This window comes from Actinia tenebrosa, unplaced genomic scaffold (assembly GCF_029948245.1).
Source record: "Actinia tenebrosa isolate PJP-AT-01 unplaced genomic scaffold, QUT_ActTen_1.0 PGA_scaffold0__85_contigs__length_37466705, whole genome shotgun sequence".
Classification (NCBI taxonomy): Eukaryota; Metazoa; Cnidaria; class Anthozoa; order Actiniaria; family Actiniidae; genus Actinia; species Actinia tenebrosa.
Genome location: NW_028292569.1, coordinates 30638704 through 30649157, shown reverse-complemented (window position 1 = coordinate 30649157; position 10454 = coordinate 30638704). Strand labels below are relative to the sequence as shown.

At 37.5% G+C, this 10454-nt stretch overlaps 4 protein-coding genes across 4 annotated transcripts; 3 read left to right on the top strand and 1 right to left on the bottom strand.

Moving 5' to 3' along the window:
• Positions 1-597: 597 nt before the first annotated feature.
• On the top strand, positions 598-3595 carry LOC116301812 (integrator complex subunit 12). The gene is made up of 5 exons (XM_031710934.2): positions 598-756; positions 1644-2041; positions 2122-2188; positions 2545-2766; positions 3302-3595. Exons 1-5 carry the CDS (start codon positions 604-606, stop codon positions 3521-3523), a joined length of 1062 nt encoding a protein of 353 aa, XP_031566794.2. The 5' UTR covers positions 598-603; the 3' UTR covers positions 3524-3595.
• Positions 3596-3711: 116 nt separating this feature from the next.
• Positions 3712-5688, top strand: LOC116301826 (uncharacterized). Its single transcript, XM_031710956.2, has 2 exons — positions 3712-4188; positions 4954-5688. The coding sequence occupies exons 1-2, from the start codon at positions 4046-4048 to the stop codon at positions 5495-5497; spliced, it is 687 nt and encodes a 228-aa protein (XP_031566816.2). The 5' UTR covers positions 3712-4045; the 3' UTR covers positions 5498-5688.
• Positions 5689-5747: 59 nt separating this feature from the next.
• Positions 5748-8613, top strand: LOC116301792 (uncharacterized). The gene is made up of 3 exons (XM_031710912.2): positions 5748-7067; positions 7565-7642; positions 7718-8613. The coding sequence occupies exons 1-3, from the start codon at positions 5817-5819 to the stop codon at positions 8066-8068; spliced, it is 1680 nt and encodes a 559-aa protein (XP_031566772.2). The 5' UTR covers positions 5748-5816; the 3' UTR covers positions 8069-8613.
• On the bottom strand, positions 8373-10445 carry LOC116301819 (uncharacterized). Its single transcript, XM_031710946.2, has 6 exons — positions 10168-10445; positions 9363-9515; positions 9106-9224; positions 8930-9034; positions 8662-8729; positions 8373-8577 (listed from the first exon to the last, which is right to left on the bottom strand). The coding sequence occupies exons 1-6, from the start codon at positions 10433-10435 to the stop codon at positions 8451-8453; spliced, it is 840 nt and encodes a 279-aa protein (XP_031566806.2). The 5' UTR covers positions 10436-10445; the 3' UTR covers positions 8373-8450.
• Between the last annotated feature and the right edge of the window lie 9 nt (positions 10446-10454).

The window sequence follows — 10454 nt, the reverse complement described above, 5'->3', positions numbered from 1 at the left end:
TTCCTTGTTTTCCACACGGCTGTACCTCTAGGCGTGGTTAAGGGGGTTGAGAATCTTAACCCATTTTTAAAACTAATGATAAAAAGGTAAATCATACACCGTGAAAAGATGAAAAAACTTATTGATGTTTCAGACGCTAGTCCTTTTTTCAGAATAGAAAAATAATAAAAGAAAAAGCTAATGATAAATGCAGTGTCAGTGAAATGACTCCAACATATTTTTCCCTAGAATGTTGATTACTTGGTTTGACTTTTGTTCCTTGGTTGACAAGGAAAGCCATTTGAATGTCAATATAAATTAACTGTCTGTCAATCAAAATCTTTGTCACAAAATTTGATTGGTTTGTACATATAAAAGTCGATTTTTTGCTGAAGTTCTGTCTGCCAGGTGTCTGTTAGCCTGCAAAGGCGTTCTTGTGGGTTTAGGAAAAAACGGTTTTTGGGGGAACTTTGGAAATTTGGAATCCAAAAAGCCGATTCTTCCTCACACCTGATCATATAGGGACGCCTGCTCTACAGGCTAGGTGTCTGTCTGTCTGTCTTTCTACTTACTTTATGACGTCATTTCCTGTTGTTTGAGAGTGGCCTGGGTCTTCAAAACAAGATGGCGACCAGTTCAGTAGCAGAGTTGGACCCTGTGTTCCTTAAAGCGATAAAACTGCTTCATTCAAGGCATCCAGACTCACTTGAACAGCTTAGAATGCTAAGAGATGATGCTTTCAAACAACATATTCAACCTGTGTCTTCTACAACACAGGTATTGTTTTTTTTTAAGTTCAAAACGCTGGTCGAATAAGCGTCAACAGATAACATTTAGAAAGAGAGCGAGAGTAGAAGTATTCGTTCATAAATTACGAATTTCTCAAGGTTAAAGATAGTAGATATTCTTTATAATTCGATGATAAGAATAAGAAGACAGTAATATTAACTACTATTTTAATATGGTAATGTTTTTTACAAGCATAAGTCACGGCAAATCTCAGGCCTACCCCTACCCCCTCGGGAATAATCTAGCATTTACTTTAGAATCCAGTGCATATGTCTCGATCGATTGGGAAAGTAACGGATCCAGGAAGGGGCAAAGGGGGGCTGTAAATCCCCCCCCCCCCCCCCCCCCCCCCCAGCCATATGATTTGATCAAAGTAATGGATTTACAGTAAAATGAGTCATTAGTTACATGTACAAATCAAGCAATTTTTGGCCAAGATCCCCCCTTATATTTTTGACTGGATCCCCCCTGCCTCCACACTGCCTTAAGGATAGGGGAAACCAACTTGGGGTGTCAAGTAATTAAGATTCTCAAACTAAAAAACTATTTCAAATGTGTAGTATACACTCAATTTCCAAATAATTGTCTGGTTTAAAAAGCTTTCAAATGCAGGTCATCTGAGTGAATATATGGACTGCATAGTGCAAACGAATGAATCTTAATTTTGTCATTTCCCATAATACCTTTCAGTATCAGATTCTATGTTCTATGTTTTAACCCGACAATGATTTTTTATTAAGTGTATTACATTTCTTGTGCCTTTAGTGTGCGGTACAGGTCATCATGTCAGTTTCCGTACATTTTTCATTCCATGAAACTGTTGCTATAATTTCAATTAGCTACTATCATAATTTCTTGACATCTTCCTACTTTAGGACAAGGGCAAAGACAGCAAAACAACCAAAGTACTAGAGAGAAGACCGAGTGCCATAATCTCACCTCATGAAACGAAGACCTCAAGCAAAACTAAAGAAACTAAAAACATTGTCCCAACTATTAAAACAAAAGAGGTTGATCCATCTAAGATTGAAACTGTGGAAGACTTGAGTGTTGAAGATGCTATAAAGACAGTTGAGGATCTAGGATCATGCGTAGTTGAGACAATTGAAGAATTTAGTTCTAGTTCAGGATTGATTGAGCAACCTTCAAAGAAGCCAAGACTGAAACTCAATGTGGAGAATGTGTTTGATGAGGAGGTTCTGAAATCAAGTGAAACTTTACCAGCTGAAGAATTGACTATTGATTTAGGAATCAAATGCACTGTTTGTAACAGGTAAAAATGATCAAATTGTAGGTGTTGTAGTAAAGCATTTGCCTTTGTAACTTACAGGTGTTCTATATTTTCCCCTCCAGAGCTGAGAGTAAACAGGTTGGAAATAAACTAGTCGAGTGTCATGAATGTCACTCGCATTTTCACCAGGTAAGACAGCTTAAAAAATCAGGGTTTTTTGCTTCTATCAATCATACTACTGGAAATTGATGGAGGACAAAAACAAAGACAACTCAAATGTAGCTGACAAATCGTAGCTGGTTGTCTGGGCCATACAACCACAGCTACAATAATAACAAAAACAAATGATGAAGTACATGTTGATGGATTGCAGGGATTTGATTGGTATATTTTAGATATTTTCATTCTATCAGTTCCACGTTTTTTTCTTTTTCTCTTTTTGTGGGAATATATTCAATATAACGTTGGCCCCTAACTGCAAAATTGCCCTGAAATGATGATACAATCACTAGTCAGTTTATGATCAGTAATCTGTTTTTCTACAGAAATGTCATGAGCCAAGGATCTCAGATCAAGATGCAAATGACCTTCGCTTAGTGTGGTACTGCCATCAGTGTACCAGGAAAATGAGAGAAATGTCAACAAGTTCTGTACCAAAGGCAAAAAACACAGAGAGCTCTTCTAATAACAGAACATCTTTTACTGGTGCAGCTCTTAAGCCTCCTAAACTACAGTCCTTCCAGAGGCTATCTTCTTCTGACTCCAAGGTCTGTTACAGCTGTATTATTTAAATATGTCTTATTCCACAGATTAGGGGAAAAAAACATTGTAGCTTTTAATAATGTTTCCTTAAAATTATTTGCAAAGTGGCTGCATGTGCAGATGTCAGCAACCATGCTGTTCTAAGAAAGCACAGTTCTCAACCAATCAAGGCACATGTACTATCTAAGCCATATATTAAAATAACAAAGTTAATCACAGAGGTTTACCAGCAATCAAACTTTTAGGAGCATGTTAGGCAGGGTTTTGTGGTTCAAGGTTCTTGTCTCTGCCTGCTAACCAAGAGATCTGTTACTTGATCTCTTATTGACACTTAACTTCAGCTTTAAAAACTGTTAAGAGAAAGCACCCATGGTTAGAGGTCAGTGACATGAAGTGCAAATTGACATGAGGGGAGGGTAAGGGAGTAGTACGCTACTGATGACACCACAGGTGTTCCATTTGTGTTGACTGTTCCTTAGATATCCCATCCTTTTCAAAGCTTATAATTGCCAATGCACTTCAACTTTTATCTTATTTCAGCCATTCTCACCAACCACCGCACCCCAGTCATTTGCAATCCCAGGCCTGACTGCTGCCAGTGGTCCAGCAGTGTCCAGCAAGCAACCATTGCCAGGAACAAGCAGCAGTAGCAGCACACAAAAATCCTCCATGCAGTCGGCAATGAAGAGATTGCAGATGGTGAAGAAGAAAGCAGCACAGAAAAACTTCAACCAACAACAGATGAGGGTGATACGAAGATAATAATTATAGATTTATTGTAATGTAATATTTTCCCCCACTAGAATAAATAAATAAAAAAAATTAGCTAACGTACAGATTTTGATTAAAACCATTCATGCACACAATATGGAACATTAAAGCAAAATTTAGGCAATTTTTTAAACTTTACAAAATATGGTTTACGCTTTTGCAGTGAGTTTAAAAAAATCGTCGTTGAACAAACAAAAAGACTGCTTGTTGTCGCGTACGTGGTAAGGTAAAAGACGAACTCGAAAAAAAAACTCGAGATAATGTTTTTCCCAACAATTTGCAGAACCTTTCAAATAAGTTGTCACACAAGTTACACAAGTCATTAATATTACGAGCTATACACTTAATTTGTTTATAGAGAATCAATCTTTTGTAAGGCAATTACTATCAAATAATCGTTTCCATAGCGACTAATGCGTCTTGTCAATTCCATTAGTTTTTCCGCGCGCTGTTTAGTTTGTACACCTTATGATATCGATAAAATTCACTTAGCAGTTTGACATTTTTGCGAAGATGGAAAAAGTAATGATATCATCACATCCTCTGTACGGCTACCAGTTTGACATACAACAGAGAGCCAAGCTAGTACCTATCATACCAGAGTTGGGCGCCGGGAGAAAAAGCGTGTTCAGTGAAGTCAGAACTCCAGCGTACAAGTAAGTATTCAAATACTTCATTTGAACCTGAAAAATAAAAAACTTTTAGAACTAAATTTAAAGAGATATAACTAGCTAAAAACTAGTGTGAGCTGCGTAGTGTGAACTAAATTTAACTTTATATGGTTTTTATTGGTAAGGGTTTTGTTTTTAGTGTAAACAAGTGATAACGTTTGCGTTGGATTATGTTTTGAAGTCTTATAGTTATTGTTTAGTTAGTGTTTGAAACTTGTTAGAGTGAAAATGTACATTTTAGGCTTTTTTGTTGTTAAAAAACGCTTTTCTTCGATGCCCTGCAGTATTGGCCAAAACTTATTTGGCGATTCTTGTTTATATGATTTGTAAACGAAGCGTTCTGTGTTCATTGTTTATGACCAGCGTCTGTGTTTACTTTTTTGAAACGTTTTAGTTATTGCTCGAATAAAGGTCTTGTGCTATTCATGTTTATACATCTCAAAAATACACAGCCAATTATGAAGCCATATATGATGGATACATTAACGTGCCACTTAGTAAAGAGAATAGAATATAAATTAATATCCCTTTTAATATTAAAGTGCATTTGACAAGACGTCAATTAACCGAGGGGTAGGGGAGGGTACGTTGTATTACAATACAAGAGACCACGAAGGCCCTTCATGCACAAGGGTATCGTATACTTCGCGAAAAGTTTTTCAAATACCCGGTGTAGCCTTAACACATGCAAGGATAAAACGTCAAGTTCCATTACTAATTATGATTTTTTTCTTTTTTTTTTTTTTGCAGAAAACAGCACAACGTTTTTAAAGACTTCACCATAGGACGATCCTCGCCAATCTGGGGAATAAAAAAAGGAAAAATGAAACCAAACAATCGACTAGTTCAGCTGTCCAAACCCAAACAGCTCCACCCTGACTATCAGCCATGTAAGAATACTGAGACTTTAGTGGCACCTAGTGCTAAGACTGCTGCCTGTTCTAGTCGACTGGACACGCTCTCTGAACCAAAGAAACGGACCGAGCCTCCTCCTCGAGAATGGAAAATAGAGAAATCTTCTTTAACTGCTCATCCTTCTGAACGAATAGTACGCTTGTCTAATCCCAGGGGCTACGCTCAAGGGTTTCTGCCTGATAACTTTGAATCTTGGCGAGTAAGTAAAGCTGCTATTGAGGCAAAGCCCTCAGGAAGAGTAGAAGAGCTTTCTAAACCTATGGTTCGAGAGATTGCCAGCAACTTACCCAGGGCTGATGCATTCGTTGTTAGTATGGCTGCTCAAAAGGCGACGTGCTCTGAAAGAATAGCTGAACTCTCGCAACCTGTTAAAAGATAGATTATGTCACATCTACTATGAACCTTCTAAATGTTATTGCTTTTCTTCTTCTTTCTTTCTTTCCTTCTTTTTTGTTTTTCGTTTTTCTTTTTTCTTCTTCTTCATCATTTTCTTATTATTATTTTATATACATATATAATACTTTCTTGAGACCAAAATTTTTTTTGCGAGTGTTGGTTTGCTTGTTTCATTCATAGGGTTTAAAAATAATAAATCAAAGATTTTTATTCTGGTTGCTATGGAGTTCATATTTGGGTTCGGCGCCCCCTTAATAGCTGCGAAATTCACAAAAGTCGGCGATTTTGTACATTTCATAAAAATGTTGACCCAAAGTCAAACACCAAATATTCAAAACCAACTTATTCTTGAAAACCCAAACACCACCGAATCATATTATTCCCTTTGCAACTTTAAAGAAAGACAAGAATCTTTGGCTGTTGAAAAACTACGAGGTTTTGATGAAATTTCCAAATCCAAAGCCCTTTACCAAAAGTTTTTCGGGTTTTCTTCATGGACGAGACAAAAACCTGTGGGCTTAGAAAGCCAGCATGAAGATCTACAAGAAGGAGAAGATGGTATTTCTCTTCTTTATAAGAAGTTAAGCTTAGAAGACGATAGTGTTGGTCAAAAAAGAAGAGGTAATAGCTACCTGTCAGGATGGGAAGTCTGTGGTGATGAACCCCATCACAAAGTTGAATATTTGAAAAGAAAATTGATGTGGAAAGATAGTTCTTTTACAAGAAAAACAGAAAGCAAAAACGAATCTTTCGTCAACTCAGGTGCATATAATCCAAGCAAGAAGGAAGCTTTTGTTCAATACAAGTCTCGGAAATGCGAATTTGTGGAGCCGAAAGCAACAAAAAAAGATGATGTCCAGCCAAGCCCAAGGGAAGAAATCCCTCGCCAACACTATACACACCGTGCTACCTCTCCACACAAAACCATCAAGTTTCATCAATTCTCTAATACCAATGACTACATCAAATATTATAGAGACAATGTCACTCATACTAGCATCAGGCAACACTTTTTCAATTATGTGGAAGGAAAAACCAGTAAAATAAGGCCTCAAACATTTCCTTTGGGAAGGAAAATAAAATCACAGGCCAAGAAGGAATCGCCTGCAAAGATCTACAGGTTGCATATTTCGGATAAAGCAAGTTTTGGTATATTAAAAGTAGGGCCATGCCCCAGCTTTAATCTGAAGACATCTCCGAAGAAATCCGCCGGAGAAAACGAAGCAAGCAACTCAATAACAGATGCCGAAAAAAGGAAAGGACTGACCAAAGATATTGATTATCTGATGGCCAATGCAAGCCGACTGTTGAGCGATCAGTCATTTTATTCTTCATATAACAGGAAAGGAACCAAAACAAGAGAGAGTTATCCCATTCCTACTGCTAATACTACAGACTTCGATGAAGTCCAACAGATTGGATGCGAAGATGCGATAGCTACCGCTAACGATGATGATGTGAAAGTGAAGAAAGTAGGGCTACGAGTGAACAAGACCTTAGCACCAAGGTTACGTGCTAAAAGAAAGGCTACTAAATTGAATAAACCTAAGCAGGTAGGATATACATAAAAATAGTTTAATATACTAACATTAGTTCCGGCAAAAGGTGATAATTATTTAATGGATTTATATTTATTCTGTCCTAATACTTCCTCCCATAATCATATTCCCATTAATCATTTCTATTTCAAACATAACTTTGAAATGGCTTTTCTCTTATGCCAATCAAACTGCGCAATCACGTAAATCAACTAATCATGAGTAGGGAAAATCTGCGCAATCACGTAAGTCAACCAATCACGAGTACGGCTTGACTCGGAAGCCATTCATATTCTGAGATGTGGCAGAGTTGGAGTCTGGAGATGTGGTAACTTATCACCTGCATACCTTTTATTACCAAAAGATTTTCGAAGATGTGACATGAATCCCCAAAAAATCCATGGTTGATCTTTGGCAACGTAAAACTTGTCGGGTTTTTTAGGCGTTAGTCAAGCCCAGTATTGTATGTTTAATATCTGGTATCTTCAATGATGTTATCCTTATCTCTCTAGAATCACCAGACAGCAGGGGCAAACAAGGCGAAACAAGCAAAGAGTAGTCAACGTGCCTGCAATTTCTCTACATCTTCTGTAAGTACTACAAAACTCTGTAATTAAAAGTCACAATTCTAGAATATCATTTACATTTCTTCTAATTCCTCAAAGGGCAACACATTGGGTGACAAAGAGTTTCTCCGCATCACCAAGCCAAAGGTAATAGGTATTAACCCAGCAAGTCAGAAAGGAAGTCATGCTATATTCAACAGCCCACCCAGTCATGACTCATTAGAGGCATCAGTAGCACTGTATCCATGGGTTGATGATGAGGGAAGAATACCTAGAGGAAGACTCATTGAAACTAACCACATCATCAATCGAAACCTTCTGAAAAGTCGACTTCCTGAAAAAGGTTTTCAAGTGTGTATTACTCCAAGTAGTTATCCCAAGAGTACGGTTGGGCTGACGATGAAGATGAAAGCTGAAGAACAAGTAGATGATATTTCTACACAACTGTAAGAAAAGGTTACTTAACAGTGGGTGCTTACAGACAGCCAGTAAAACAACAGGGTACACGTATTAATATTGCATCTTCAAATTCAATAGTCCCCTTGAAAGTTCCCTGCACCATCTTGAAAAGTAACCTTTCCTTTGTATCCAAGCAAGGATGACAGTTACCTTGCAATGATAGATTGGAGATACTCTTTTAAAGCTTTGCACAGTTATTCATGTCTACCATTGTAAGATAAGATGGCACAGGGAACTGTGAAGGGGACGCTAAAATCAGCAACAGCTTTTGATCTGCAAATACATTTTCCGGAAAAGTTTTAATTGAATCTGAGAAATTGTTATTGTACAATTTGAAATTTTTATAATGATGTTGGATAAGTATAATTGTATTTTACAGCTTGTTTAGATTCCAGTTGTATTCTCTAGCTTTGATGACAACTTTTTCACCAATTTCCATTTGTTTCAATAATTCTTTTATTTCTAATTCCTTGTCTGGAGGTAGGTACTGAGATATCCGTCTGCAAATGTGGAAATAAAATATTTGATTAAGACAACAGGAGTTCGTTATCTCATACTCTTATTATACTAATGAATATAAATACCTCAAAAGTGCAGCATCAGTAGATCCAAAGTCTTGTTTGTACCATATAAAGATCTTGGACAAGGTGACCTGATAAAAAGAGTGTACATTAGTCATAATTTCAACATAATATAGTAGTTTATCATTAATATCCTTTTGAAGAAGGGGACTAAAACAGTGTTACAGTATCTGTGTCATGATTTCAAATTTTGGAGCAGCAAGTCCATGATCCCCACCCATTTTTGGGTCCCTAAAAATACAACAGTAAATTTTCATCAACAGACACCCACCTCTGTGCCATCAATTTCAACCTCTTGTCCACAAAAGCTTCTAGCAGCAGCAGCAAGACCTTGTTCCAGATTATCCTCACTGTATATATTTATTGCAGGACATGACTGAATAAATTTAGAAATGTATCAATGTGATCATCTCTGAATGGTAATTTTTGATAGACTGCACATATTACCTTTGCTCCACATACTAAAGCAAAATGTATTCTTGGATCAATTTCTGATAATGCAAGCTCACATCGGGGGTCGCCCTCTAAGAAGAGTGGTGTTGGAGTAGATGGGTGTGGTCGATTCCCTGAAATAATACATAATAGGAATGAAACATGGAAAATGGCAAATTGGCCAAGTTTTAAATGCAGCAACAGAGAGGGGGATCAGATCGTCAGAATCCCACTGATTCCTCCCACCCCCCATTCACATCCCTCTTTCTTACCCCTTAGTATTCCATGTTCTATATCATCCAAGCTTAGTATGTAACCACCAACAGAATATGCTGTATGTCTCCAGAAGTTACTGATCTCCAGGACAGAGCTTGGTAATGTATTGCACATAGCCAGGCCATGAATAGTTAAAGCATTGTAAATGTCTGATAATACTGGAGTTAAGGCATAATTGAAGTGCAATTCCACAAAGCTGAAATACAGCAAGGTTAAACCCTGTGTTTCTAAGGTTGAGCTTGATAGTTGTGAGGACTTCAAGCAGGCCTGACAATGGGATTTGAAAGGGGAGGTTGGTTTTTCTACCAATCTTAGTTATGCCATTTCTTGAAAAAACTAAAATAGCTCTAAACATTATTTTGTACTCCTACAAAGGTGGAGAGGGGGGTCATTCAAACCATCAAACCACCCCTATCAAGTCTGTTCTCACCCTGTGTTAAGCCATTGAATATAAAAAGGTGCCTGACCTCATTTGTCCCATTAACAATGTATCCTTTACCTGTATCTCAGTCAGTGCTCTATTTGAAAGCTAGTTCAAGCTAAGGCTATTTAGAATAGATAGTAGAAAGAAGTCAAAACAAGTGTATGTGATCCTTGGTAATAAATCCACATACCCTAGTTACTCTGATTAGCAAATGCAGTAAAGACTAGGGAGGGACAGGGGAGGTAAAGGCATCCTCACTTGCTACTCCACCACCCATCCCCCTTCTTGCATAACCTTCCTTATGTGATCAATAATCAAAAGATGCTGTAAAAACTACACTCTATCATATACATTATAGTTAATCATTGGTTGGATACTTAAGAAAAATGTGGTCTTTTGTTTTGGACTCAGATCGGATAGTGGTGTTTGCTGTAGATCACGTGCACTCATCTGATATTCTTCAAACAACTTGCTGTTTTTCAGCGCAGCATAATCCACTCCATGACCATCTGCGCTCATAAAGCTACCTTTCATCTTTAACATTATCTTCTGTAATTCTTTAGATAATGTAACTGCAGATCGAGCTGGCCTATTCTTGGGAATATCACCCCCATTCAAAACCTGTACTTTGTTTATAGTAGCCATATTAATGTCACTGCTGGGC

Excerpts from the sequence above, each read along its gene's own strand:
- LOC116301819 (XM_031710946.2), bottom strand. The coding sequence starts at position 10,435 with ATGGCTACTATAAACAAAGTACAGGTTTTGAATGGGGGTGATATTCCC. Across the intron at positions 9,225-9,362 it reads AGAACATGGAATACTAAGGG|GGAATCGACCACACCCATCT; the intron begins GTAAGAAAGAGG and ends GTATTATTTCAG. Across the intron at positions 8,578-8,661 it reads ACTGATGCTGCACTTTTGAG|ACGGATATCTCAGTACCTAC; the intron begins GTATTTATATTC and ends CCACATTTGCAG.
- LOC116301792 (XM_031710912.2), top strand. The coding sequence starts at position 5,817 with ATGTTGACCCAAAGTCAAACACCAAATATTCAAAACCAACTTATTCTT. Across the intron at positions 7,068-7,564 it reads AATTGAATAAACCTAAGCAG|AATCACCAGACAGCAGGGGC; the intron begins GTAGGATATACA and ends TTATCTCTCTAG. Across the intron at positions 7,643-7,717 it reads GCAATTTCTCTACATCTTCT|GGCAACACATTGGGTGACAA; the intron begins GTAAGTACTACA and ends AATTCCTCAAAG.
- LOC116301812 (XM_031710934.2), top strand. The coding sequence starts at position 604 with ATGGCGACCAGTTCAGTAGCAGAGTTGGACCCTGTGTTCCTTAAAGCG. Across the intron at positions 2,042-2,121 it reads AAATGCACTGTTTGTAACAG|AGCTGAGAGTAAACAGGTTG; the intron begins GTAAAAATGATC and ends TTTCCCCTCCAG. Across the intron at positions 2,189-2,544 it reads GTCACTCGCATTTTCACCAG|AAATGTCATGAGCCAAGGAT; the intron begins GTAAGACAGCTT and ends GTTTTTCTACAG.
- LOC116301826 (XM_031710956.2), top strand. The coding sequence starts at position 4,046 with ATGGAAAAAGTAATGATATCATCACATCCTCTGTACGGCTACCAGTTT. Across the intron at positions 4,189-4,953 it reads GTCAGAACTCCAGCGTACAA|AAAACAGCACAACGTTTTTA; the intron begins GTAAGTATTCAA and ends TTTTTTTTGCAG.